This window comes from Pan troglodytes, chromosome 5 (genome assembly GCF_028858775.2).
Source record: "Pan troglodytes isolate AG18354 chromosome 5, NHGRI_mPanTro3-v2.0_pri, whole genome shotgun sequence".
Lineage (NCBI taxonomy): Eukaryota > Metazoa > Chordata > Mammalia > Primates > Hominidae > Pan > Pan troglodytes.
The window spans coordinates 37,340,594-37,368,374 of NC_072403.2; the positions used below are offsets into that span (position 1 = coordinate 37,340,594).

The 27,781-nt window shown below is 48.1% G+C and overlaps 2 protein-coding genes across 4 annotated transcripts; one reads left to right on the plus strand and one right to left on the minus strand.

Annotated features, from left to right (window-relative positions):
• Positions 1–1,015: 1,015 nt before the first annotated feature.
• ATP6V1G2 (ATPase H+ transporting V1 subunit G2) lies at positions 1,016–3,277 on the minus strand. Of its 2 annotated transcripts, none has more exons than XM_009450870.3 (3): positions 3,187–3,277; positions 2,668–2,768; positions 1,016–2,140 (listed from the first exon to the last, which is right to left on the minus strand). In XM_009450870.3, exons 2-3 carry the CDS (start codon positions 2,725–2,727, stop codon positions 1,967–1,969), a joined length of 234 nt encoding a protein of 77 aa, XP_009449145.2. In that variant the 5' UTR covers positions 2,728–2,768; positions 3,187–3,277; the 3' UTR covers positions 1,016–1,966.
• Positions 3,278–4,169: 892 nt separating this feature from the next.
• Positions 4,170–15,381, plus strand: NFKBIL1 (NFKB inhibitor like 1). Of its 2 annotated transcripts, none has more exons than XM_016954650.4 (4): positions 4,170–4,303; positions 4,718–4,994; positions 14,183–14,356; positions 14,574–15,381. In XM_016954650.4, the coding sequence occupies exons 1-4, from the start codon at positions 4,247–4,249 to the stop codon at positions 15,161–15,163; spliced, it is 1,098 nt and encodes a 365-aa protein (XP_016810139.1). In that variant the 5' UTR covers positions 4,170–4,246; the 3' UTR covers positions 15,164–15,381. The 2 variants fall into 2 exon arrangements, with proteins under 2 accessions (XP_016810139.1, NP_001038972.1); NM_001045507.1 differs by having other exon boundaries at positions 4,247–4,303; positions 14,183–14,401; positions 14,574–15,163.
• Positions 15,382–27,781: the final 12,400 nt, after the last annotated feature.

Here is a 27,781-nt window from a genome sequence, read left to right on the forward strand (position 1 = left end):
CATTTAATTTATTCAAAAGTATTTATCAACTGCCTCCCTTGTGCCACATGTTGTCCTAGGATCTGGGGACACAACGGTGAACAGCCCTGTTCTCACAGTGTTTACATTACAGGGAAGAAAACACATAAACACAAATATAATGTCAAGTATCGATAAGTGGTCAGGATGCAGTGGCTCAGGCCTGTAACCCAACCCTTGAGGAAGCCGAGCCCGAAGGATTGCTTGAGCCCAGGAGTTTCAGACCAGCCTGGGCAAGTGAGACCCCATCTCTACAAAAAATTTTAAAATTAGCAAGGCATAGTGGCACTCGCCCGTAATCCCAGCTACTCAGGAGGCTGAAGTGGGAGGATCATTTGAGTCCAGGGGGTCAAGGCTGCGGTGAGCTGGAACTCCAGCCTGGGCAACACAGCAGGACCTTGTCTCAAAAAACCAGTAGCAGTAAGTGCTATGAAGAAAATGCAAGGTAAAGGGGCAAAGAGCACTTGCTCCTACACTCCAGCTTTTCTCTACAGTTGCGATCTATAGTCCTCAGATTCCCAAATGAGGAACCATGTTTCTCACTTTAGAGAAATAATAAAGTACTACTTGTTCTTGTTTCTCCAAGAAGTTTCAAAGGATAGCCATTTGGGCTGTTTAGGGAATATGTAAACAAAAAACAAGAAAGTGACTGAAGGCCAGGCACAGTGGCTCACACCTCTAATCTCAGCACTTTGGGAGGCCAAGGCAGGTGGATCACTTGAGGTCAGGAGTTTGAGACCAGCCTGACCAACATGGCGAAACCCCATCTCTACTAAAAATACAAAAAATAGCCAGGCGTGGTGGCACACACCCATAATTCCAGCAACTTGGGAGGCTGAGGCAGGAGAATCGCTTGAACCCAGGAGGCAGAGGTTGCAATGAGCTGAGATCACGCCATTGTATTCCAGCCTGGGCAACAAGAGCAAAACTCCATCTCAAAAAAAAAAAAAAAACAAAGTGACTGAAAATGAGAAATGATGAGGCAAAAGGAGGCTGCTTCAACTCACCAATTTATTTGCTGATAATTATTTTATTGATACTTTTTTTATTGTTACAATGGGAAAGTAAGGTGTCAAGGATATAGAAAGGAAGGGCATGCATATGAGGGAACACAGTATCATTTTAGATCTTAGAAAGCAATGAGCATCTGATAAGTCTTTGGGGAAATAGGAAAGGAGGAAAATCTAATAAAGACAAAGATCAGCAAAAGAAAAACAAAGAGAGGCTACAAAACGCAGTTATCTACCTGGAATTATAAGAGAGGGGCTAAATGTAGTCATCTCCTCTTTTTGGAGATCAGAAGGTCTCTGGGAAAAGAGAAGAACCAATTATTCAGAAAATAACTAGGGTCACAGAATGAACAAATGGAATTAGAGAGCCAGTGATGGACGTGAGGAAACAGCTGTGTAGGTTTTGACCAGTGAGCAGGTGGTGGTAATAGTATCACAGGGTTGCTACTTACTGAATCACTGCTACAACATGCAAGGAACTGTGCTAGACTTTACAGAATGATTCCTAATCATTGAAGCAACCCTCACAAGGTAGGCATTATTATCATCCCAGTTTCACAGAGGAGGACATCGAGGCTACCAAGTTAAGTAGCTTGTCCTGGTTTCACAGCCAGCAAGTCAAGAGAGGGACCCACATCTGCCAGACACTGAAGTCAGGATGTTTTCCACATTCCTACTTCCCCATATTACAAATTTCACAGAGGGTTTAGGTGAGAATGACTTGGAAGTTTACAAAGTCCCAGTGAGGGTTAAAGAACAACAAGGAGATTCAGATGTGAGCAGGATATTTATAAGTGTCACAGGAAAATTATTGGATCCTGCCTCCCAGGATTTCTAGGGGATGGAAAGAAGACAGGGATTATGGTGGGAGGTGATTTTAATTGGAGGATTTCTTTGAGGGAGGGAACTGGCAGAAGGAGTCAGGCCCTACGGTGGCCCTAGGCAGAAATCCGGTAGTTGGGGTGGACCTGGGGCCTGACGTCGCAGACCATGCCAAGAAGCTGGGCCAGGACACGCTCTCGGTTTCTTTGCTGGGAGCTCTGCATGCCCTGCACCTGGTGCCTTGTAGCCTGCTCCACCTCAGCAGACAGGTTCCCCTGGGAGCCCATGGCCTGGGGGGTAGGGAGAGGGGTGGAAGAGAGAAAGGGAAAAGCAGAAACAGACAAGGGTCCAGGCATATGAGGGGAAAGATCCTGAAACAAAGCCTAGAAGAAAGGCCCTCTCAGAAACCACCCCCATCCCACAGAAATATCCCAACACCAAAGAGATCAACACAGTCCCCTTTCCCCTTAGACCTAACATGCAACTTCATCCTAAAACAGACCGTAATATCCCCACCACCTCACCATCCATGACCATAAAACTCTACCCTCCACCACAAATGTTAGTCATACTCCACATAGATGTTATACTTTACACAGACTGTGGCATTCCGCCCACAAGCTCTATGTGGCCTTCAAAACTCCCAGACTCTCCTACATATCATCACAAAGTTTCACCAATGTTGTGGTCCCTGCCAGGGTCCCCTCAGCCTCAGCCCTCTGCCACCATATTTTCTTGTTGAGTCACCCTTACACACCTCACTAGATGCACCCACCAACTTGCAGTGGGGTCTCATCCCGACTCTGCCTCAACTCACCGCCTGCTGCTTGCTCTGGAATTCGTGCTCTCGCTCTCTGCGGTATTGCTCCACCTCCATCTGTGCCTCCTCCTTTGCCTGCTTCAGTCGCCGGGCCTTCCCTGGAGGCAGAAGAAAGGACAGTGGGTGGGGATGGACCCACACACACACAATGTAATAGCAGGAGTCAGTCCCTTCCAGAAAGTTATACAGCCTTCTCTCAGCCAACCAGGTGCCAGATTCTAATATCCATCCATTTCTTCCCTTCTAACCAGCCTCCAGACCCTAGCTGTCTTCCCGCCAGCCTTGGGTTTTCCCAAAATGTTTGCTGTCCCCCACCCCCAATTTTCTTTCCAAACTCCTAAGGGAGGAAAGAGGAGACTCACTCTTTCTGGCATCTGCCACCTTCTCAGCTGCCCGCTTCTCAGCTTGCAGAAGCTGCTGGATACCCTGGGACTGACTAGCCATTTCTGTTGTTATGGCCGATGCTGTTTTGAATGCTGTCAAAGTACCAGATGGCTCCCACCCCCCACCGCTTACTTCTCCTCCTCCAGCTCGTTGCTGCAGTCCTCCACTACCCCTGGGTCTTAGTGCTCCCCTTCTCACTCAGCCTCCTGCACCGAGTGTCTCTCCCAATCTCATCCTCCTGTTGATGACTGGTCCTCCTCTCCAGCACTTCTTGCTCAGGCAGTACCCAAAGGGGCCGCCTGGGAGCAGCAGAGACTAGGCCCAAAGCTGCGGGCTTACAACAGGTTAGCCATCCCAGTCGGAAAGGTCTAGGGATGAGGCAGGGGCGGAGACAGGGGAGTACTGAGGTGAGAGAAGGAGAACTTGATTGGTGGTAACAGAGGAAGCATAAAGGGTTGTGAATGCGGTGAAAAGGTAAGGATGTCATCATGCAACCTGTGTTGGGAAAAGAGCATTCTGGGCTTAATTCTAAACTAACTCTCTACCTTTCTCTCTCTCTCCACCATCCCGCCCCCTCCCCTGCCTCCCGTTGTTAACATCTCCATCTTTTTCCACATATTTCTCAAGTCCAAATTTTTGCATCTCACTTGCCCCATCCTACGATAGTCTTCTTCCGTCTTTTGTCCGTATTTTTTCTTTTTTTTTGATCTGTCCCTGTTGTTGGCCCACTGTGGGTTTTGTTTTTGTTTTCCATGTTTAATGTGATTTTTATCCTGTCTTTATCTCCCCTATTTTCTCTGTCTTCTCATCTTTTCGTCCATCACTGAACCATCTCTCTCTGCCAAGTTAGAGGAGGCGGGAAAAAACCTCCAAATAACTCTCTTTTCTCCCTCCCCTCCCCTCGCCTCCTTTTCCTCGCCTCCAGTCCAGTCTTCTGGTTTCAGACGGCCCCTTTAACTTAAGTTCCCTAGTTTCCCCCGGGAGATCTGGCCAAGAACTACCCGGTCGGGGCGGAACGACATCCGGTAACGCCCCTCACAGTTCACTTCCGCCCTCCACCTGCGTCTCTGCTTGCGCCATTTCCTCCAGCCTGGAGTGTCTCCGCCCTTCCCGCCTCCCGTCTCCGAGCTTCTTAAACACAGGCCTTGGGCCTACGGCTCTGGGGGTACTTGGGGGGGCGGGGGCAGGTCTGATGAGTAACCCCTCCCCCCAGGTTCCAGAGGAAGAAGCCTCCACATCTGTCTGCCGGGTACATGATATTCAATTTCTAGATCATTATTGGAGATTATCTGTGACTTTTTAAAACTCAGATTTCTGCTGATAAAAATTTTCCCCATCCGGCCCTGTAGGGCTTTTTAAAGTTCTTTGTTAAAAATTAAAAATTTACCTGGGCTCCTCAGCCTTAAACCAATTATTTACCCTTTTCTCGAATTTTACATTAAAAAAATTAAACCTCTGATCCTATCACCCCCCTCAAAAATTTTTTTTTTCAAATCTATCATCTGATAAAGGATCAGGGTTAGGTTAGGCCTCATCTCTTGCTGAAGATATTAAAAAAAAAAAAAACGGAACCAAAGGGAGAAACAACAGGGGATGTCAGAGATGGAGGGAGAAGGACCAGCCAAGGCTGAAGTCCTGACTGCTGCCTTTTTTCCTTCCCCAGCCCAAGAGTTCCATGGCCTCCACTTCCCGCCGCCAACGCCGAGAACGTCGCTTTCGTCGTTACTTGTCTGCAGGACGGCTGGTCCGGGCCCAGGCCCTCCTCCAGCGACACCCAGGCCTCGATGTAGATGCTGGGCAGCCCCCACCACTGCACCGGGCCTGTGCCCGCCACGATGCCCCTGCCCTGTGCCTGCTGCTTCGGCTCGGGGCTGACCCTGCCCACCAGGACCGCCATGGGGACACGGCACTGCATGCTGCTGCCCGCCAGGGCCCAGATGGTGAGTCTGCTCAGTGGGGAACAAGGTCATAAGCAGCTGACCAGACCTGAAATGAAAGCCAACCAATAGTTGAGAAATAAGCTAGTTATTTGGTCATCAGGACCTAGGGAAGGAGTTAACCAAGTTGGCATGTGGCAGTCATTTGTGCCTTTACATTACTGAGCTACCATTGTCTGAAGAACCCAACATTCCCCAAAGAGCAACTGGTCTTCAAATTTCACGTCTGTTTAGATTAGTAGCTACTTTGTTTCTTGACAGATTGTTTGCTCGTAGCCAAAAAGTAGCATAGAAGGTAGGCTCTGGAGTTAGATTGCCTGGATTCAAACCCCAGCTCCAAATCCCAGCTCCACACTTCATAGCTACGTATTCTTGGACAGGTTACTTGAGGCTTAGTTTGCCCATGTGTAAAAATTAAAATAATAACAACCTTTGCTATGTGCCAGACATTTCTCATAAAGTAACACATTTAATCCTCACAACAATCTTAGGAGGTGAGTACTGATATTATCCCCCATTTCCCAGCTGAGGAAACAGGGCATAGAGAAGTCATTTGCCAGAGTTACAGTTATTCACTGGTAGAGCAGAGATTATAACCCAGATGGACTAGATAGAGTGTCCATGCTTTTAACAGCTACATTGTCCTGTGTTATACATTATAGCATTGTACATTGATTGTGCCCATGTTCAGAGTACCCATGTTGTGCCATATATGTTTTGAGAATCAACTGACATAGTACATAATTAGAGTACCTGGCACACACGATAAGCACTTGGTATATGCTGGCGATTGTTGTTCCTGTTTCTCTGTTTTTTGTTTTTGTTTTTGTTTTTGTTTTTTATGAAGTTTCACTCTTCTTGCCCAGGCTGGAATGCAATGGTGCGATCCTGGCTCACTGCAACCTCCACCTCCCAGGTTCAAGTGATTCTCATGCCTCAGCCTCCCAAGTAGCTAGGATTACAGGCGCATGCCACCACGCCCAGCTAATTTTTATATTTTTAGAAGAGATGGGTTTTCGCCATGTTGGACAAGCTGATCTCGAATGCCTGACCTCAGGTGATCCACCAACCTCAGCCTCTCAAAGTGCTGGGATTACAGGTGTGAGCCACCACACCTGGCCTTGTTCCTGTTTTTGTTATCAACAGGTCCATACTCCCTTAACCACAATTCTAAACTCAAAAACACTCTGAGAACCAACATTTTTCATCAGGCTGCCACCAAAATTCATTTGGTGACAGAAACCTAATCTGAACTAAAGTAAGACTATTATTTATTTTTATCCTACTGATGTCAATATTCATACATTTCCCTGCAGAAACACTCATGTGTTTGGTTCTTGGGGCTGCCTAGGCCCTCCTGGGCTACCTAATATAGAGTGAGTGTACTTTTAGGTCAGCCCTATCAAGTCCCAAAAACATCTGAATTCTGCAAAACCTTTGGCACTGAAGGATTCAAATGGGGAACCTGGTGATATTATAATAGTGGTGGAGGCCAGGTGCCGTGGGTCATGCCTGTAATCCCAGCACTTTGGGAGGCCGAGGCAGTCAGATCACGAGGTCAGGAGTTCAAGACCAGCCTGACCAACATAGTGAAACCCCATCTGTACTAAAAATACAAAAATTAGCCAGGCATGGTGGCACACACCTGTAGTCTCAGCTACTTGGGAGGCTGAGGCAGGAGAATCACTTGAACCCGGAAGACAGAGGTTGTGGTGAGCCGAGATTGCACTACTGCATTCCAACCTGGGCAACACAGCAAGACTCCGTCTCAAAAAAAAAAAAAGAGTGGTGGAAGCAGCTCTTTATAGGTAGAGCCCTGCTTACTAGAATAAAAGCTGAAACCTTCTTTCCCCATCTAGAGATTTCCTTCTGGAGTAAGAACATTACAGGAAAACCTCTAGATCCAGATGAACAACCCTAACATCCCCCAGCTCAAGTATAGACAGAAGGCGCCTCCCCCAAAACCTCCCCCAAATGGTCAAAAAAACCCCTATTTAAAAATTTCCTTTAACGTACCTGAGATAGGCTAGCATATTCAGATTTGTTTCTTGTTGTTTTTACTTAAAACAGAGTAGGTTTACTGAGTGCAGGCATCTAACTTGACAGCTCATATTGTAAGAGGCAGGACCCTGGAAGGCAAAAGAGCAGATTACCCCGAAGCAGACCTGCATCCAGACCCCAGCTCTGCCATCAACAGGGACATGCAGCTTACCTCTGTGAGCCCAATTTGCCTCGCAAAAATGGGAGTTTTGTTTTTTGTTTTGTTTTGTTTTTTTGAGATGGAGTTTCCCTGTTGTTGCCCAGGCTAGAGTGCAATGGCACGATTTCAGCCCACCTCAACCTCTGCCTCCTGGGTTCAAGAGATTCTCCTGCCTCAGCCTCCCAAGTAGCTGGGATTACAGGCATGCACCATCACGCCCGGCTAATTTTGTATTTTTGGTAGAGACGGTTTCTCCATGTTGGTCAGGCTGGTCTCAAACTCCCGACCTCAGGTGACCTGCCAGCCTAGCCTCCCAAAGTGCTGGGATTACAGGCGTGAGCCACCGCGCTCAGCCAAAATGCCCCTGATAGTGTGGTAGGGATTTCCTTTATTGTTTGTTTGCTTGTTTGTTTTGAGACAGGGTCTCATTCTGTCTCCCAGCCTGGAGTGCAGTGGTGCAATCATGGCTCACTGCAGCCTCTACCTCGTGGGCTCAAGCAGTCCTCCCACCTCAGCCTCCCTAGTAGCTGGGACTACAAGCACACACCACCATGCCCAGCTAATTGTTTGTATTTTTGGTAGAGACTGTTTTGCTATGTTATCCAGGCTGTTCTCCATCTCCTGAGTTCAAACAGTCTGCCCACTTCGGCTTCCCAAAGTGCCGGGACTAGAGGCGTGAGCCACCACACCCAACTCCATTGTATTGAATTTTAAGAAGCTGGTGAGACTGATATTATCCCATTTACAGATGAGGAAAGCAGGGCCCAAAAGGTTCGGGAACTTGTCTGAAATCTCACAGCTCTCAGGTCATTGTCTTCCAAAGGGGGACGGACCCAAGCTCAGTGCCTTCACTCCCAGACCCTGGTGTCCTCTCTGGCCTTATTTACTCCTGGTCCTCTGCCAGCCCTGCCACCAGATGGCCTTCTAACTCCTTGGTTGAAAGGCCCATCTCATTCAGCTTCCAGCTTCCTTTTTCTTTTCCTTTTGAGACGGAGTCTTGCTTTGTCGCCCAGGCTGGAGTGCAGTGGCATGATCTCGGCTCACTATAACCTCTGCTTCCTGGGTTCAAGCGATTCTCCTGCTTCAGCCTCCCAAGTAGCTGAGATTACAGGCACACACCACCATGCCCAGCTAATTTTTTTATTTTTATTTATTAATTTCTAAATTTTTATTTGTTTATTTATTTTTGAGACGGAGTCTCCCTCTGTTCCCCAGGCTGGAGTGCAGTGGCAGTATCTTGACTCACTGCAACCTCCGCCTCCTGGGTTCAAGTGATTCTCCTTCCTCAGCCTCCTGAGTAACCGGGACTACAGGAGCCTGCCACCATGCCCGGCTAACTTTTGTATTTTTAATAGAGATGGGGTTTCACCATGTTGGCCAGGCCGGTCTCGAACTCCTGACCTTAGATGATCCACCTGCCTCGGCCTCCCAAAGTGCTGGGATTACAGGCATGAGCCACCATGCCCGACCTGATTTTTGTGTTTTTAGTAGAGATGGGGTTTCAACATGTTGGCCAGGCTGGTCTCAAACTCCTGACCTCAAGTGATCCGCCCACCTCAGCCTCCCAAAATGTTGGGATTATAGGCATGAGCCACCGTGCCCATCCCACAGAATGTCTTTTGGTTTTGTTTTTGTTTTCTGTTTTGTTTTGTTTTGTTTGAAAAGGAGTCTCATTCTGTCGCCCAGGCTGGAGTGCAGTGGCACAATCTCGGCTCACTGCAACCTCCACCTCCCAGGTTCAAGAGATTCTCCTGCCTCAGCCTCCCAAGTAGCTGGGACTATAGGCGTAGGGACTGTAGGCGTATGCCACCACGCCTGGCTAATTTTTTGTATTTTTAGTAGACACGGGGTTTCACCATGTTAGCCAGGATGGTCTCGATCTCTTGACCTTGTGATCTGCTCACCTCAGCCTCCCAAAGTGTTGGGATTACAGGCGTGAGCCACAGCGCCTGGCCAAAATGTTTTTATGTTTATTTTTCTTAGTATGAAACTCCAGCATATTAAAGAGCATTGAGAACGGTTGATCTGGTAAATCGCTATAAAGGCGGCATTTCTTTTTTTTTTTTTTTTTTTTTGGCGAAGTGGGGGATGGAGTCTCATTCTGTCGCCCAAGCTGGAGTGCAGTAGTGTGATCTCGGCTCACTGCAAGCTCCGCTTCCCAGGTTCAAGCCATTCTCCTGCCTCAGCCTCCCAAGTAGCTGGGATTACAGGCGCCCGCCACCACGCCCGGCTAATTTTTTGTATTTTTAGTAGAGACAGGGTTTCACTGTGTTGGCCAGGCTGGTCTCGAACTCCTGACCTCGTGATCCGCCCGCCTCGGCCTCCCAAAATGCTGGGATTAGAGGCGTGAGCCACCGCGCCAGGCCTAAAGGGGGCATTTCTAATACTGGAGAAAGGTGAACTTTTTTTTTTTTTTTCCCGAGACAGAGTCTCGCTGTGTCACCCAGGCTGGAGTGCAATGGCGCAATCTCAGCTTGCTACAACCTCCACCTCCCGGGTTCAAGCAATTCTCCTGCCTCAGCCTCCTGAGTAGCTGGGCACCTGCCATCATGCCCAGCTAATTTTTGTATTTTTGTAGAGATGGGGGTTTCACCGTCTTGGCCAGGCTGGTCTTAAACTCCTGTCCTGACCTGAGGTGATCCACCCACCTCAGCTTCCCAAAGTGCTGGGATTACAGGCATGAGCCACTGTGCCTGACCAGGTGAACTATTTTATAAATAATATTGGAACATTTGGCTCATCTAGGGAAAAACAAGAGTCCCACCTCACACCTAATCAAAAAGTAAATTCCAGCAGATTAAATACCTGAATATGACAGGAAGGTACACACCAAATTCATGGGACAGATGGCCTGGGGAAGAATGAAACTTGGAAGGCAGTATCACGGTAAACTACCTTTATCTGTGATGATTTTATTTCCTTAAAATAAATTATACTATAAACATGACAGTACATTAACAAACCCTGTGGTAGGAATGGGGTTGTGTATTGTATTATACTTTGTATTTTTGAGAGTTTTTTAATTTCTTTTTTGTTGTTGTTGAGACAGAGTCTCACTCTGTCACCCAGGCTGGAGTCCAGTCGCGCAATCTTGGCTCACTGCAACCTCTGCCTCCCGGGTTCAAGCAGTTCTCTGCCTTAGCCTCCCAAGTAGCTGGGATTACAGGCATCCGCCACCACGTCAGGCTAATTTTTGTATTTTTAGTGGAGACGGGGTTTCACCATCTTGGCCAGACTGGTCTTGAACTTCTGACCTCATGATCCACCCACCTTGGGCTCCCAGAGTGCTGGGATTACAGGCATGAGCCACCGCGCCTGGCCGAGTTTTTTAATTTCTAAAAATAAAAATGAGTATACGTCTAAAGTAGTAGAAGAAAATGCAGAGAATGTTTTATAATCTTAAAATAGAGCCTTCCTAAGAGTGAAATGAAATAAAAAGTCAGAAAATAATATATTGATATAGATTTAACTACATGAAAATTTTAGGCCAGGTGCGGTAGCTCACACCTGTAATCCCACACTTTGGGATGCCAAGGTAGGCAGATCACTTGAGCCAGGAGTTCAAGACCAGCCTGAACAACACAGTGAGACCTGGTCTGTACAAAAAATACAAAATTAGCCAGGCGTGGTGGTATGTGGCTGTAGTCCTGTAGTCCCAGTTACTCAGGAGGCTGAGGTGGGAGGATCGCTTGAGCCCAGGTGGGGCAGAGTTTGCAGTGAGCAAGATCATGCCACCGCACTGCAGCCTGGGCAACAGGGCGAGACCTTGTCTCAAAAAGAAAAAAAAAGTTTTTTTAAAGATAGATAGAAGAAAATGTTTGCAATATGTATAACACATACAGTATATAGAACCCTCATATCAATATATATAATTTCCAAAGAAAAAGTGGATAAAGAATATGAGCAATTCATTCACAAAAAATACAAATAGCCAAAAGACATGAAAAAGAAAAAAACATTGTTAATAAAATAATTTTTTAATCTATCCAACTGGCAAAATTAAAAGGGTTGATGATATTCAATTTTGGTAAAGGAAGACATAGGCACACTTGTATATTGGCACAAACTTATTGAGAGAAGTTTGGCCAAATTGCGCATGTCCTTTGACTCAGAAATTCCACTTATGAAAATCTACCCCCACAGAAAGACTGTAAGATACTCATGAGGCTGAACATTTTTTGAAACAAAGTCTATCGATATTGGGGTAAGGAGATTTGTTTTGTACACACAGTGGAACACTAATTATAAAGTCGTCAAAAAGTATGAGGTAGACTGTATATATTCCTGTGGAAAAATATAAATGAGATGTTAAATGAAAGAAGCAAGTTGCCAAGCAATATTTGTAGTACGGTTACATATCTCCAAATAAATGTGTCATATGTATGCTTTTAGGTACACCAAGGTGGGACTGGAAGGGATCACAGTACACTGTTAATAGTTATCAAATTTGTTCGTCCTTCTTTAAAAAGAAAATTTCAACTTAATTATATCCCTTTCACATTAAAATGTCAAATAAAATTGGGGGAAAAGCCACCTACAGCCCCACCACCCATAGGCTAGAATTGTTACATATTTTTTGCCAGTCTATTTTTTTTCTTTTTTTTTTTTTTTTTTTTGAGATGGAGTCTCCCCTCTGTTGCCCAGGCTAGAGTGCAGTGGCATGATCTCAGCTCACTGCAACCTCCGCCTTCCAGGTTCAAGTGATTCTCCTGACTCAGCCTCCCAAGTAGCTGGGATTACAGGCACATGCTACCACGCCTGGCTAATTTTTGTATTTTTAGTAGAGACAGGGTTTCACCATGTTGGCCAGGCTGGTCTCGAACTCCTGACCTCAGGTGATCCACCTGCCTCAGCCTCCCAAAGTGCTGGGATTACAGGCCATGAGCCACCACGCCCGGCCTCTTTTTTTCCAACCGTAGGATTTGGTCTCTTGTTTTAGACAGTTATTATCTGATCCTCTCTCTCTCTCTTTTTTTTTTTTTTTTTTTTTTTTTGAGACAGAGTCTTGCCCTGTCACCCAGGCTGGAATGCAGAGGCGCGATCTCGGCTCACTGCAACCTCCGCCTCCCAGGTTCAAGCAGTTCTCTGCCTCAACCTCCCAAGTAGCTGGGATTACAGGCGCCAGCCACCACGCCTGGCTAATTTTATATATAATATAAAATATAATTATATATATTTTGTTTGTTTGTTTGTTTTAGTAAAGACGGGTTTTCACCATCTTGGCCAGGCTGGTATTGAACTCCTGACCTTGTGATCCACCACCCCCCCACCCCCCCACCTCCCAAAGTGCTGGGATTACAGGTGTGAGCCACCGTGCCTGGCCACATCTGATCCTCTCTACAGTTTTGTAGCCAGCTTTTTTCAAACACATGCCTCAGTTGTAGTGGCTGTTTAATATTACGTTTTTATAGTTGGAGGCCCTACTCCTTAAAACCTATGAATGTAAACCTCCCATGCAAGCCTGAGCGCTCACCATGCTCACCCCTGCAGTGAGCTCAGGTGGGGAACATGCGAATGAGAGACAGGACCAGGTACTTTCGGGGTGGGACAAGTTGAGAGGGTCTGTGACAGGTCACAGCAGCACTAGGGAGAAGTGCCCCCCCCCCCCCACCAACCCTGATGTGATTTGGGTAGGGATGGTGGACCTTCGCCAGCCACACCTGGGCCATTCTGTCTTCTTGCCTTCCTGGCCTTGCCTTCCCCTATTCCAGCTTTCTGCCAGGTAAACAGTACTTTCCAGCACTACCAAATAAAGATTTAAGGACTGCTAGCCCATTTCCTCTTACCCCGGGGAAAGAAAGTAGGTCCACAGGAAGGAAGGCTGCCTCCCTCCCCTTCTTCTATCCCCCAAGTGAAAGAGGTGGTTGGCGGCCACAGCAGGTGGGCCTGGCCAGGGTGCCTGGGTTGGCAGTGAAGGAAGTAGCATGGCACTCAGCTAACCTTGGGCCAGATGCAGCAAGGTTGGGACTGAAGAAAAGGGGAGTTCAGGAACGTCGGTTCCTCTCCTGTTTTCTCTCAGCCCATGGGTGAGACCCTCTGTCACACTCCACTCCCTTTCCCCTGCCCTAGGTCAGCAGTCATTTGGAAAGAGCTTGCTCTGCCGCCGGCCATAGTTGTTGCCGGTTCACCTCCCCACCCCTCTCCCATCATCCCCTGGTAAGGCTGGCTGAGAGAAATTCCCCTGAAAACATTTATTTCACTCAGTTTATTGATAAGTGATAATAAAAGGTAAGTATTACATATTTGTGTATTTATTAATGGCCCAGAGTAGAGCGTTCAGATATTTTCCCAGTCTGATATATGGTTTCAGGTGAGAAAATAAGGGATTTAAATAGTGACAATATTTTTAAGTGAAAAGTGGAATACATAGTCAAAGAATTTGGGCACTGCCTTGGTGGCTGGAGGCAGGTCAGAAAATGTCAGTTGGCATGGTAGAACTTCTAGGACGCTGAAATAGTTTGTGGAGACACAAGTAAGAATTTTTTTTTTTTTTGAGACGGAGTCTTGCTCTGTCGCCTAGGCTGGAGTGCAGTGGCGCGATCTCGGCTTACTACAAGCTCCACCTCCCGGGTTCACATCATTCTCCTGCCTCAGCCTGCCGAGTAGCTGGGACTGCAGGCGCCCGCCACCAGGCCTGGCTAATTTTTTGTATTTTTTAGTAGAGATGGGATTTCACCGTGTTAGCCAGGATGGTCTTGATCTCCTGACCTCGTGGCCCGCCTCGGACTCCCAAAGTGCTGGGATTACAGGCGTGAGCCACCGCGCCTGGCCGAGAATATTTTAAACTACCACACTTACCATGCATGTGGTAAACTATCAGTCTGTGTTTATCAGTGATGGTTATTTCCTAATACCCAGGAGGCATCCATGTGAGCCACCCTTCCATTGCTTTAAGACCAAGGGAGTGAGTGACCAGCAGGATTCAAGATGGCAGCTCTGCCGAGGAGTGGGAGTCCCAGCTAACTTCTGCTCCCTGCTCTCCCACCAACAGCCTACACCGATTTCTTCCTCCCGCTGCTAAGCCGCTGTCCCTCCGCCATGGGAATAAAGAATAAGGATGGGGAGACCCCTGGCCAAATTTTGGGCTGGGGACCCCCCTGGGATTCTGCTGAAGAGGAGGAAGATGATGCCTCCAAGGAGCGGGAATGGAGACAGAAGCTCCAGGGTGAGCTGGAGGACGAGTGGCAGGAAGTCATGGGGAGGTTTGAAGGTGAGAAGTCCACTGCTATCCACAGCTGCCCTTCCCCACTGGCTGCTTTCCATCTGCATGAATGCGTCACACTAGGCTTCTCTGCCCCCTCCTCTGTGCTTCCCTGCTTCTTGGGGCCCATCACCTTCTCACAGCCTCTCTCCAACTACCCCCATCCCACCCTCCCAAACAGGTGATGCCTCCCATGAAACCCAGGAACCTGAGTCCTTCTCAGCCTGGTCAGATCGCCTGGCCCGGGAACATGCCCAGAAGTACCAGCAGCAGCAGCGAGAAGCAGAGGGATCCTGTCGACCCCCACGGGCTGAGGGCTCCAGCCAGAGCTGGCGACAGCAGGAGGAGGAGCAGCGGCTCTTCAGGGAGCGAGCCCGGGCCAAGGAGGAAGAGCTGCGTGAGAGCCGAGCCAGGAGGGCGCAGGAGGCTCTAGGGGACCGAGAACCCAAGCCAACCAGGGCCGGGCCCAGGGAAGAGCACCCCAGAGGAGCGGGGAGGGGCAGCCTCTGGCGATTTGGTGATGTGCCCTGGCCCTGCCCTGGGGGAGGGGACCCAGAGGCCATGGCTGCAGCTCTGGTGGCCAGGGGTCCCCCTTTGGAGGAACAGGGGGCTCTAAGGAGGTACTTGAGGGTCCAGCAGGTCCGCTGGCACCCTGACCGCTTCCTGCAGCGATTCCGAAGCCAGATTGAGACCTGGGAGCTGGGCCGTGTGATGGGAGCAGTGACAGCCCTTTCTCAGGCCCTGAATCGCCATGCAGAGGCCCTCAAGTGACCCTAGGGAAGAAGCAAGAAACTTCGGGGCTGCAGCCTCAGGATGAGGCAGAAGGAAGGGTAAGGGAAAGGATGGGGACCACAAGGAAGAGCCAGGTGCTGCTCAGCAGAGGATATGGGTGGGAGCGAAAGTTGTAACAAGTGGGGGTGGGGGGTGCGGGCCGCCACCACTGCTCCTTGACTCTGCCGTTTCCTAATAAGACCTGGTTCCACATCTCACTCCCAGTGTCTCCTCTGTCTTTTTCCATTGCTGTGGTTTTCATCACCCATGACATCTCCTTTCCCGCCCCGCCTGCTGAAACCCACAGCTCCCACACACCTGCAACACACACGCACACGCTAACACGGGCTCTGAGCTGGAGGCAAGAAGCCTCTGCATGCCCCCTCGGTTCAGCCCTAAGAAGGCCCAGTTTGCCATCCAGTCTCACTCCACTCCCTACACTGGGGTCTTGTCCACCCTGCAATCTGCGGCTGGAGAAATAGATGCGAACAGAGGCAAAAAGGGGAACAAAACCAGTTTCCCTCCCCTCCCTGGCTCCCCAAGCTGAACCACATCCTCCTCCCCACTTAACACCCCCTTCCCCCAACACAGGGCTTTCCCTTTGCTGAGTCACTGAATGAGCGAGTTGGGGGTAGCCGGCGCTGGGGGGCCATGAGGAGGCTGGGGGAGGATGGGGAATACAAGCAGAATGGCTGGAGGAAGAGCCCTGTGGGGGAGTGGAATTTCAGTTGCTAAAATTAGGAGCAGGGGAAGGAGGTGGAAAGAGCAAAATTATGTAACATGGGTTGTCTGTTCTTGGGCAACTGGAGCTCCACACCCAAAGCCAGCCAGGCTGCTGGCTCCATCCGTCTCTGCCCTCTAGCTTGTCAGTTGTATCTCTCTTCCTCCAGGGCCCCAATCCTCATCTCCGCCATTCAGCTGCTGCTCCATCCTAAACCTGAGTTCATCTCTGGGCAGCCCAGGCATGGCCTTCCCTATAAACATTTCCTTTTCCAAGAACCAGTAGTTGAAGTCCTGAGAGGTGGAGGGAGAGTCTGGGATTCCCACGGAGGAGAGAGGGGGGCTCCCTGGAAACTAAGATAGGTAGACCCCACTACCATCGCCCAGGACACAACTGGGAACTTGGCAAAAAGAAAGGACAGGGCTGCAAGGAGAGTACAGACATGTGCTGGTGAGTGCGCTGTCTGCATAGTTACACCAGAGCATCTTATCAATCAGAAACTTATCTTTCAGGTTTTGAGCCCAGTTCTCTACAGGAGAATCCCAGGAGTGGAAGTGGAAGGCAGTAGAAGACAGGGAGGGCACGCCTCTGGGAACACGGGAACATGGGTGGGCATGAGATCCTTGAATAAGACAGCCTGAAGTTCGGAAGAGACCAAGGCCTCTGAGGGACCAGGCAGATGTTCAGGGTGCAGGAGGGGGAAGGGCTGGTGAGAAAGATCCTGTGAGAGGAAGCTGCTGTGATTCAGAGAAGAGACTTCAAGCTGTGTGTGACCCTGGCGTCCGGTTCCTCTCACAGGCTGGAGCTTTTCGGAAGTGGCATGCAAAGAGTCCAGGTTTGGCCTTGGGGGGAGTTGGGGTTAGGATCCCTAAGCTGGAGGTTGAGAAGTAAATTACAGAAAACTCTGGTGACCAAATTTGCTCCTCCACCCAGGAGATTTCTCACTGGTTTTTAAGCACATCATTTCCCCTTCTGCAAGAGTTACATAAAACCAAAGCAAAATAAGCCCTGAAACCTGGGCCCACCGGACCACAGTCTTTTCAACGTCCCTTCCTGGTGTCTGGCCCCCAGCCCTGGTGGGGGTTCCCCTGAGATAAGGGCTGTTCACTTTCTCTGACCACATGGTTTCCGCTTCTGTGTCTCTTGTTTCCTAGGCTGATAAAAATACTGAGCCCTAGAGGCCCTGGCTTCCTCTGACCCCTTGGGGCAGGCAGCAGGCATCCTGTCCAGCATGGTGGGGGCAGGGACAGGGGCCAGGGATTCCCAAGGGGTGACTCAGTGCCTGCCATGAAACAGTGGGTAGGTGGAAGTATATCTCTGCTCTCTAGAGCTAGCACCAGGAGTTGAGTCTCAGTGGAGGATGCATTGGGATTCAATTGGAGGAACAGGCCTGGAAAAGAATAATGAGATTGAAGAGGGTCAGTTTGAGGACTCAGGTTGGGGCAGGTTTGGATTAAGTTAGGAAAAGGATCTGGGAGGGACTCTGTTCAGTGTAGGTCAACTGAGCATTATGTAGCCCAAAGATAAATTTAAACCCTGCTTCAAGCTTACAATCTAGTGGGGAGGCAGACCCATACCTAATTAACTGATTCAAGGCATGATGAGTAAACTTTAAGATGTTTACAGAAAGAGGGGAGATTAAGTCCATTTGAAAGCATCCAGGGAGCCTCTGAGGAGACAGCATTTGAACTTGCTCTAATGAATGGGTTCACTAGGTGGAGGTGGATGGAAAGGTTCCATAGGCGAATAACACGTCTTGAGCGAGCCTGACAAGTCAGAAAATGCAGTATGTTCTGGGAAAGGAGCGTCCTGAGGTAGAAGAAGCACAGGTGTGAGGGAACGTGATGAAGAAAGGACCACAGAAAGTCAAGGTCAGAGATTGGACTGCATCCTGTGGGCAGTGGTCCAGGTGACGATGAAAAAGAGGGAGAACAGGTGAGTGCTGCAGGAGTACAGACAAGGAGTAAGAAAACGGCCATCATCTTGTGAATTAATACCTACTGTGTGTTAACCAGCCCTTTTCCTAACACCACAAATCCTCTCAACGTCTGTCCAAAAGGTGGGTGGTGGTGGCCAGGCACCTCACTCCTGTAATCACAGCACTTTGGGAGGCCAAGGTGGGAGCACTTTGGGAGGATCACTTGAGGCCAGGAGTTCGAGACCAGCCTGGCCAACATGGTGAAACCCCATCTCTACTAAAAATATAAAAACTAGCTGGGTGTGGTGGTGGGCACCTGTAATCCCAGCTACTCAGGTGTCTGAGGCACAAGAATCACTTGAACCCGGGAGGCAGAGGTTGCAGTGAGCTGAGATCATGCCTCTGCTCTCCAGTCTGGGTGACAGAGCAAGACTCTGTATCCAAAAAAAAAAAAAAATTATTAAGCACCTATTAGGAGCAGGGCACTGCTTGACAATAGGTATAAATAATAAAGTCACTGCCTTCATAGAACTTGCAGTCTAATGAGACAATATACAAATAATAACTATACATTATAGTTATAATGTATAGGTATGCCTGCTTAGGGTAATAAAGTGCTCAATGAAGGTTTGAGGTACCAGCATGACTCTCAGGTGGAGATTTCCAGAAAGCAGGTCTGGAGCTCAAGAGAAGTTGGGTCTGGAGGAACAGATTTGGGCATCATTCCCTTCCCAGTAGAGGTTGAGCCTTTGAGTGGACAGGATCTTCAAGGGAGGGGGCGGAGTGACTAGAAGAGCCCTGAGCATGATCAAAGGAAGAGAACCAATAAAGGAGAGGTTGGGGAGCAGTCAGAGAAGTAGGGCGCGGGGGGCGGGGGATGCCAAGCAGAGACAGGGCAACCATGTTTGAGGCTTCAAAGAGGTCTAGTAAATGAGGGTTGAAAAGATTGTTGGGTTCAGGAACTAGACGATTACAAATTTTGAGAAAACCGTTTCCATTTAATAGAGGGGCAGAAATCACTTTACATAGGTTGAGGAATGAGTGGGAGGTGAGGAAAAGGAGGTGGTGGGCATGAGGTCAGAATGGTGAACACAGAATAACTGAGAATCATCTCTTAGTTCTACCCACAGATTTTACAGTTGAGGGAAATTTTACCAGTTCCTGAAAAAGTGGTTCGTTAAGGGGGCTAGTCTTTTGAGACACCACACGAAAAGGGAAGGTGAGATAGACTGGACATTTGAGGGAGAAATATTTCAAGGAAGGATCTTTTTTGTTGTTTATTTTCAAGAAATAAAATTGAAGGTAAAATGAAGATGCTTAAAGAGACAAAGATAGACCAGGCGCAGTGGCTCACACCTGTAATCCCAGCACTGTGGGAGGCCAAGGTGGGCAGATCACTTGAGGCCAGGGGTTCAAGACTAGTATGGCCAACATGGCAAAACCGCATCTCTACGAAAGATACAAAAATTAGCCAGGCGTGGTGGCACATGCCTGTGGTCCCAGCTATTCACTGAGGTGGGAGAATCGCCTGAACTCAGGAGGCAGAGGTTGCAGTGAGCCGAGATCACACCACTGCACTCCAGCCTGGGTGACAGAGCGAGACTCAGTCTCAAAAAAAAAAAAAAAAGCCCAGGTGCGGTGGCTCATCCTTGTAATCCCAGCGCTTTGGGAGGCTGAGGTGGGCAGACTATAGATATCAGGAGTTCAAAACCAACCTAGCCAACATGGTGAAATGCTGTCTCTACTAAAAATACAAAAATTAGCTGGGCGTGGTGGCACACGCCTGTAACCCCAGCTACTCAGGAGGCTGAGGCAGGAGAATCACTTGAACCCGAGAGGTAGAGGTTGCAGTGAGCCGAGATCGCGCCACTGCACTCCAGCCTGGGCAACAGAGCAAGCCTATCCCAAAAACAAACAAGAAAGGGAGAGATAGTGAAAACATAAGCAAGAAGTGGGGAGAGAATATAGTAAAGATAGAGGAAGTGGGATAGAGTACAGATAAAAGGATCAGGCTTGGAAACAAGAAAAAGTACTGTGAGTCAGTATGTAAGGAAAGATTAAATATAACAAAATTAAGGAAAAAGAGGGAAGTGAGATCCACACTTGATGGCCTTAAGCTCAATGAAATATTAATAGATGAGAGTGAAGAACATCAGAGGCACGGAGATTTAGAACATCACGCACAGGAGTATAATGGGGAGTCAACAAAGAATGAGTAAAAGTTGTGTCCAAGAACACTGATGACTCTCTGAGATTAGCTGGCCAGGATTAGTTATAGGCCTCTTATGGTGACTCAGCTGTCTACTGCAGTGCTTGGCAGCCTAAGACAAAGCCCCAAGAATGAGACCACTTAGTTTACCCAAGTCAATTTTTGAGACAGAGTTTCACTCTTGTTGCCCAGGCTGGAGTGCAATGGCTCAATCTTGGTTCCCTGCAACCTCTGCCTCCCGGGTTCAAGCGATTCTCCTCCCTCAGCCTCCAGAGTAGCTGGGATTACAGTTGCCCACCATCACGCCCAGCTAATTTTTGTATTTTTAGTAGAGATGGGGCTTCACCACATTGGCCGGGCTGGTCTCGAACTCCTGACCTCAGGTAATCCGCCCACCTTGGCCTCCCAAAGTGCTGGGATTACAGGTGTGAGCTACGGTGCCTGGCGGTAAGAGATTCTAAAATGCAGACAAAGTGGAGTTGAAATTGTTGACCATGCAGTACATGTTAAATCAACAAGCAAAACCAGGAAAGCAGAAGCAGCCGGAAGTCTTGGTAAGAATAAAGAACTGATTCAAGGGGAGGCAGAGAGTGGGAGATGTGAAAAGTGAGTGGTTGTGATGAGAAGGGTAATTCAGAGATCAAGATCTTGAAGGCATAATTCTTCCAAGTGATGCTGGGGTTTGAGGTACAACCTTACTCCTGGGTGGCTAAAATGGAGGAGGGAAGAAGAGGCTGTAAAACCAGTAGACTTGAGAAACTTGGAGAATTGAAAGGCCAGACTGTAAGACTCATCTGATCTGTGTGGCTTCTTTTTTGATTTTTATTTTTTTCCTCTGAGACGGAGTCTCGCTCTGTCACCCAGGCTGGAGTGCAGTGGTGTGATCTGGGCTCACTGCAAGGTCCGCCTCCCGGGTTAATGCCATTCTCTCGCCTCAGCCTCCCGAGTAGCTGGGACTACAGGCACCCACCACCACGCCCAGCTAATTTTGTTTTTGTATTTTTAGTAGAGACGGGGTTTCACCTTGTTAGCCAGGATGGTCTCGATCTCCTGACCTCGTGATCCACCCGCCTCAGCCTCCCAAAGTGCTGGGATTACAAGTGTGAGCCACTGCGCCCAGCCGATCTTTGTGGCTTTTAAAGTCACTAAAGTTGGTGGTAGGAGGCCGGGTGCGGTGGGTCATGCCTGTAATCCCAGCACTTTGGGAGGCTGAGGCGGGTGGATTGCTCGAGCTCAGGAGTTCAAGACCAGCCTAGGCAACATAGCAAAACCCTATCTCTGGAAAAAAAAAAAATACAAAAATTAGCCGGGCATGGTGGTATGCGCCTGTAGTCCTAGCTACTCAGGAGGCTGACGTGGGAGGATCACTTGAGCCCAGGAGGTCGAGGCTGCACTGAGCCAAGATCACGCCACTGCACTCCAGCCTGGGTGACAGAGCAATACCTTGTCTCAAAAAACAAACAAACAAGGATGATGGTAGGGATAAGATGTGGAGAAAGACTGAGCTAGTTATACAAGTTGTTAAGAGCATAATAAAGATTTTGATGGATAAGATTGTGCTGTGAAGACAGGAAGAGCATGGCAAATGCAGAAGGCACGTGCTTTGGGAGATGAGGAGGAGTTTATCAGTGGTCTGGGGGAGAGAAAATAACGACCCCTCTCTTCTGCCTTCATTCCCCTAGTGATGGAGGTCGAAGAAAGAGCAACCTTCACCACAGAGAGGAGTAGCATCATTAGGGGAAAGCCAGGTTTCAAAATGCCCAGAGGAAAATGCTTTCAAACATAGAAGACAGGATTTGAAAATGTGAAGAGTTCCACCAAATATTGTGAAATGGATTGGTAGAAGGGTCCTTGTGGGGTAGGGAATTGAATCCAGGGAGGTTAAATCCCAGTGGGAATTCAGAAGACTAAGTCTGGAGAGTTTAGCTTCTAGGAGCAGGAGGTTGTTGCCTCTGGAATTCAGAATGGAAGATGCACTGCATCCATTGTGAGGGGAAACAAGTGCCTCAAAGGGGTCTTATAGGGATGCACAAGATAAGTTCCATGGCTTTAAACACCATCCTCATGCTGACCATGCCCAGGTTTCTTTCTCTAGCTTGGACCTTGCCCCTGAAATCCAGATGTGTATCTGCCCAGTGACATCTCTACTTGCATGTCTAATAGACTTAGACTTACCACACCCAAAATAGAATTTTTTAGTTTTTCCATCCATCAGAATCCTGCTTCTCTCCCAGTATCTACATCTCCCACCCATCAATCCATCATCTAGTCCTGTTGTTTCTACCCCTGGAATGTATAATATATCCCAAACTTGTCTACTTCTCTCCATCTCTATGGCTGCCACTATTTTCTCTTTACCATCAATGCCACTGCCACCTGTCTCCTACCAGCCAGCCTAAACACAGGAGCCACAGTGATCTTTTAAAAACAAGTCCAGGCCAGGCGCTTTGGCTATGCCTATAATCCCAGCACTTTGGGAGGCCGAGGTGGGTGGATCACGAGGTCAGGAGCTCAAGACCAGCCTGCCCAACATGATGAAACCGTATCTCTACTAAAAATACCAAAATTAGCCAGGCACGGTGGCGCACGCCTGTAATCCCAGCTACTAGGGGGGCCAAGGCAAGAGAATCACTTGAACCTGGGAGGTGGAAGTTGCAGTGAGCCAAGATCATGCTGTAGCACTCCAACCTGGGCAACAGAGCGAGACGCCATCTCAAAAAAAAAAAAAAGTCCAGGCGAGGCTCAGTGGCTCATGCCTGTAATCCCAACACTTTGCGAGGCTAAGGTGCAAGGATTGCCTGAGGCCAAGAGTTGAAGGCTGCAGTGAGCTATGATGGTGCCATTGCACTCCAACCTGGGCAAAAAAGTGAGACTCCATCTCTTAGAAAAAAAAAAAACCAGGCCGGGTGCAGTGGCACATGTCTGTAATTCCAGCACTTCGGGAGGCTGAGGCAGGCGGATCACTTGAGGTCAGGGATTCAAGACCAGCCTGGCCAACATGGTGTACTTTCTATACTAAAAGTACAAAAATTAGCCAGGCATGGTGACATGCACCTATAATCCCAGCTACTTGGGAGACTGACATAGGTGGATCGCTTAAACCTGGGAGGCAGAGGTTGCAGTGAGCCAAGATTGTGCCACTGCACTCCAGCCTGGGTGACAGAGCGATTCTGTCTTAAAAGAAAAAAAAAAAAAAAGGCTGGGTGCGGTGTCTCACACCTGTAATCCCAGCACTTTGGGAGGCCGACGCAAGTGGATCACCTGAGGTCAGGAGTTCGAGACCAGCCTGGCCAAGATGGTGTACTTTCTCTACTAAAAGTACAAAAATTAGCCAGGCATGGTGGCATGCACCTATAATCCCAGCTACTCAGGAGGCTAAGACAGGAGAATCGTTTGAACCCGGGCAGCAGAGGTTGCAGTGAGCTGAGATTACGCCATTGCACTCCAGCCTGGGCAACAGAGTGAGACTCCGTCTCCAAAAAAAAGAAAAAAATCCAGGGCCAGTGTGGTGACTCATGCCTGTAATCCCAAAACTTTGGGAGGCTGGCCCAGCATGGTGGCTCACACCTGTAATCTTAAAACTTTGGGAGGCTGAGGCAGGCAGATCACCTGAGGTCAGGAGTTTGAGATCAGCCTGACTAACATGGTGAAACCCCATCTCTACTAAATACAAAAAATTAGCCGGGAATGGTGGCATGCACCTGTAATCCCAGCTACTTGGGAGGCTGAAGCAGGAGAATCGCTTGAACCCAGGAGGCAGAGGTTGCAGTGAGCTGAGATCAGTCATTGCACTCCAGCCTGGGCAACAAGAGCGAACCCGCCTCTCAAACAAACAAAAAAAAACTTTGGGAGGCCAAGATGGGCAGATCACTTGAAACCAGGAGTTCGAGACCAGCCTGAGCAGCATAGACCCTGTCTCAACAAAAATTTTAAAATATTTTTTAAAATTAGCCAGGCACAGTGGCACACACCTGTAGTCCTAGATACTTGGGAAGTTGAGGTGGAAGGATGACTTGAGCCCATGGTTTTGAGGTTGCAGTGGGCTATGATGGTGCCACTGCACTCCAGCCTAGGCCACAGAGCAAGACACCATGTCAAAAGAAAAAAAAATCCAATCACCTCTGCTCACCTCCCTCTTCTCTCTCTCTCTCCCTCCCCCTCTCTCCCCTGCAACACACACACACACACACACACACACACACACCACACACACTCTGACGACCTTTAAAGGCTTCCTGTGGCTGGATGAAATCTAGAGGCTTTACCCTTCTTGCATGGCCCTGCATGACCTGGCCCCTGCCCTCCTCTCTGACCTCATCTCCCACCCCCCTCCCAGCCTCTCTCTCTGCTCCAGCCACACTGGCCTTCTGTTTGTCGTCAACACCCCCAGCTTGGTTCCGCCTTCCAGCCTTTGCAGTAGCTGCTCCCTTTACCTGAAATGCTTTGCTCCCAAACTTTTACCTGGTCACTATTTTTTGTCATTTGGGTCTCAGCTCCAGTGCCACCCAAACACTCAAAGAGGATTTTGCTGACTACTGTATTTAAAAGTAGCTCCCTGCCACTCTTACAACATCAGCCTGTCTTATTTTCTCATAGTACCAATTTCTTCTTCAGTTTCTTTCTTTTCCGTCTGGCCTCACTGGAATACAAGCTCCACAGGTGCTGGTACCTTCTCTGATCCCTTTGCCTCCATGTCCCTCCTGCCTTAGGACAATGCCCAGCATGTGTTAGGCACGCAGATACTCACTAAATGGAGGAATGGATGAATAATTCATAAAGCAGGATAAAGTTCAACTTCAGGCTTGTGGCTCAGATTGGACTTACATTTAGAGTCAGATTTAAGTTTAGTGTTAGGAGTGGTGGTAAACTGGTTTCAAGATTAGCCCTAGAAACAGGGTTGGGTTGGGGTAGAGGAGAAGTTTTATTTAGGGGGTTATTAATTGGGATGTGTTTAGATTTGAGGTTAGGGTTACAGTTGGGGGTTGAGTTTGAGTTGTGATTTGGGTTGAGGTTAAATTTGGGTTAGGATTGATGTTGGTATTAAATCCCAATTCAGGTTTTGAGGCTAAGTTCAAGTTTGAAGCTAATGTCATTTCAGTCTCATTTGGAGGCTTCAGAGATTTCACTAGTTTCTCCACAAAGACCACTATAAAGACTGTATTTCCCTGAGTCTGGGGCACAAGACTCCAGTCATCAGCTCTCCCACCCAGGGAAAGTCCCAAACCAACTGCTGGCCTGCCCAAGAAAGAAACCAAATTCATACAACCTCCGAAACTGAGATTGAAACCAAGATTGGCCCATCTCAAGGAGCATCCTTCGCATATCTCACATGCACGTGACACTGAGCCTCAGCCCAGTCTTACCCTTCCTTCCTCTGTGTCTCTCATGTCTCCCCATCACCCTTCTTGCCTTCCCTTTTTTGTCTTTCAATGTCCCATTCTTCCTCTTTAATTTAAATTTCTCTCTGTGTCTCACTGTTAATTGCAATACCTTTTTTTGTTTGCTTGTTTTGTTTTGTTTTGTTTTTTGGTTTGTTTGTTTGTTTGAAATGGAGTCTCACTTTGTTGCCCAGGCTGGAGGGCAGTGGCACGATCTCGGCTCACTGCAACCTCCGCCTCCTGGGTTCAAGCAGTTCTCCTGCCTCAGCTTCCCTAGTAGCTAGGATTACAGGCGCGTGCCACCATGCTCGGCTAATTTTTTGTATTTTTAGCAGTGATGGAGTTTCACCGTATTAGCCAGGATTGTCTCTATCTCCTGACCTTGTGATCTGCTCGCCTCAGCCTCCCAAAGTGCTGGGATGACAGGCATGTGCCACTGCTCCTGGCCTTGTAATAACATTTTATATTTTAATATAGCTCAGCTGGGGTCCCAGTCCATCAGCTCATACCATTAGAGAAGCAGAAAGAGACAACAGGAAGCAAAAAGGACCCTGAGAGAAAGGGCAACACAGAGAAAAAGAAAGGAGCAGGGGCTAAAAGGGAAACCCACACTGACACAAGAGATAATAAGGTTAAAAGAATGAGAAGAAGGTTGGGCGCAGTGGCTCACGCCCATAATCCCAGCACTTTGGGAGGCCAAGGCTGGTGGATCACCTGTGGTCAGGAATTCAAGACCAACCTGGCCAACATGGTGAGACCCCGTCTCTACTAAAAATACAAAAAAAAATTTGGCGGGCTTGATGGCGTGTGCCTGTAATCCCAGCTACTCGGGAGGCTGAGGCAGGAGAATAGCTTGAACCTGGGAGGCAGAGGTTGCAGTGAGCCAAGATCGTGCCACTGCACTCCAGCCTGTGCGACAGTGAGAAACTGTCTCAAAAAAAAAAAAAGGAAAAGGAAAAGAAATTTTCTGACCTACCTCATCTGATAGTAGGTTATAAGACCCTCATTCCAGAAGAGATTCTGCCCTATACCTGGGAGGAAGGAATGCTGTACAGAGAGACCAAGAAGAATATGGCCAGGCCTTGCTGGGATCCCCCCAGTCCCAGTCTATGACCATTAGATGATACTCCTTTTGTTCAATTACATTTCTGCACAGCTGTTCATTCTTCATCAAATCTAAGCATAAAAATAGTTTTCCCCTGGGTCCTTGGGTCTTCATTTCTGAAGGCTCCCATGTCACCTAAAACTTTGATTAAATAAATGTATTATGCTTTTCTCTTGTTAATCTGTCTTTTATTATAGGAGTATTGGCCATAACCCTTATGATGGGTCAGGAAGGGATCACCTCTTTCTGCCCCTACAGAAATAATAGCTAAGACTAGTAAAGCATAAAAGGCAAAGGGGCAGGTCCTCAAGTAGAGAAGGAGAACAGGAGAAATAGCTCATACACACCCAGAATGTTACTTACATGTCCCTCCATGTTACACCAAGACCCCTCAGGGACCTTGTGCCTGGGGAGAGAAGTGGTCTGCCCCATGCAACAGTGGGCTTTACCCCGGGTCACCACCAGCCCCAGCTCCAACCCCTCTAACACTCTCCAAGTAAAATCACATCAGTAGCAGTAATAATATTTGAGGTGACAAGTTGGTATTATCTCAAACTTAGGAAAAGTGAATAAAGTCATCTTTAGAAACTGCTTTTTTTAAACCTTGTAACTTGCAAGCTAAGTGAAAATGGGCTCATGTATGAGAATGTTCGTGTTAGACATTTTTTGTGTTAGACAAAAACTAGAAACCAAATCCCCATCAACAGAATATATTAGAATATATTGATACAATAGAATATTACATCATAATTTTTTTAAAAAACATTAGTGATACATACAACCACGTGTATGAATCTCACAAACATAATGCTGACTGAAAGAAGTCAAACAGAAATGAGTACATTCTGTGTGATTTCATTTATATGATGCCCCAAACCAGGAGGAAATAATCTATGGTGATAAAAGTGAGAGAGTGGTTGGTTATCTTTGGAGGGTATCAGCAGGGAGGGGGCATGAGGGAACCTGCTGGGGACCTGAAAATACGTGGAGCTGGGTGGTGGCTACATACAGATGGAAAAATTCATCAGCTGTACACTTAAGAGGTGTCCACCTCATACCTAAGTTACATATCAATAAAAAGGAAAAAATTTTGGAAACTTTTTTTTTTTTTTTTTTTTTGAGACAGAGTCTTGCTCTGTCCCCCAGGCTGGAATACAGTAGTGCGATCTTGACTCACTGCAGCCTCCGCCTCCCAGGTTCAAATAATTCTCCAGCCTCAGCCTCCCGAGTAGCTGGGACTGCAGATGCGCACCAGCACGCCTGGCTAATTTTTGTATTTATTATAGA

Excerpts from the sequence above, each read along its gene's own strand:
- ATP6V1G2 (XM_009450870.3), bottom strand. The coding sequence starts at position 2,727 with ATGGAGGTGGAGCAATACCGCAGAGAGCGAGAGCACGAATTCCAGAGC. Across the intron at positions 2,141-2,667 it reads TCCAGAGCAAGCAGCAGGCG|GCCATGGGCTCCCAGGGGAA; the intron begins GTGAGTTGAGGC and ends CCTACCCCCCAG.
- NFKBIL1 (NM_001045507.1), top strand. The coding sequence starts at position 4,247 with ATGAGTAACCCCTCCCCCCAGGTTCCAGAGGAAGAAGCCTCCACATCT. Across the intron at positions 4,304-4,717 it reads CCTCCACATCTGTCTGCCGG|CCCAAGAGTTCCATGGCCTC; the intron begins GTACATGATATT and ends TTCCTTCCCCAG. Across the intron at positions 14,402-14,573 it reads AGTCATGGGGAGGTTTGAAG|GTGATGCCTCCCATGAAACC; the intron begins GTGAGAAGTCCA and ends CCTCCCAAACAG.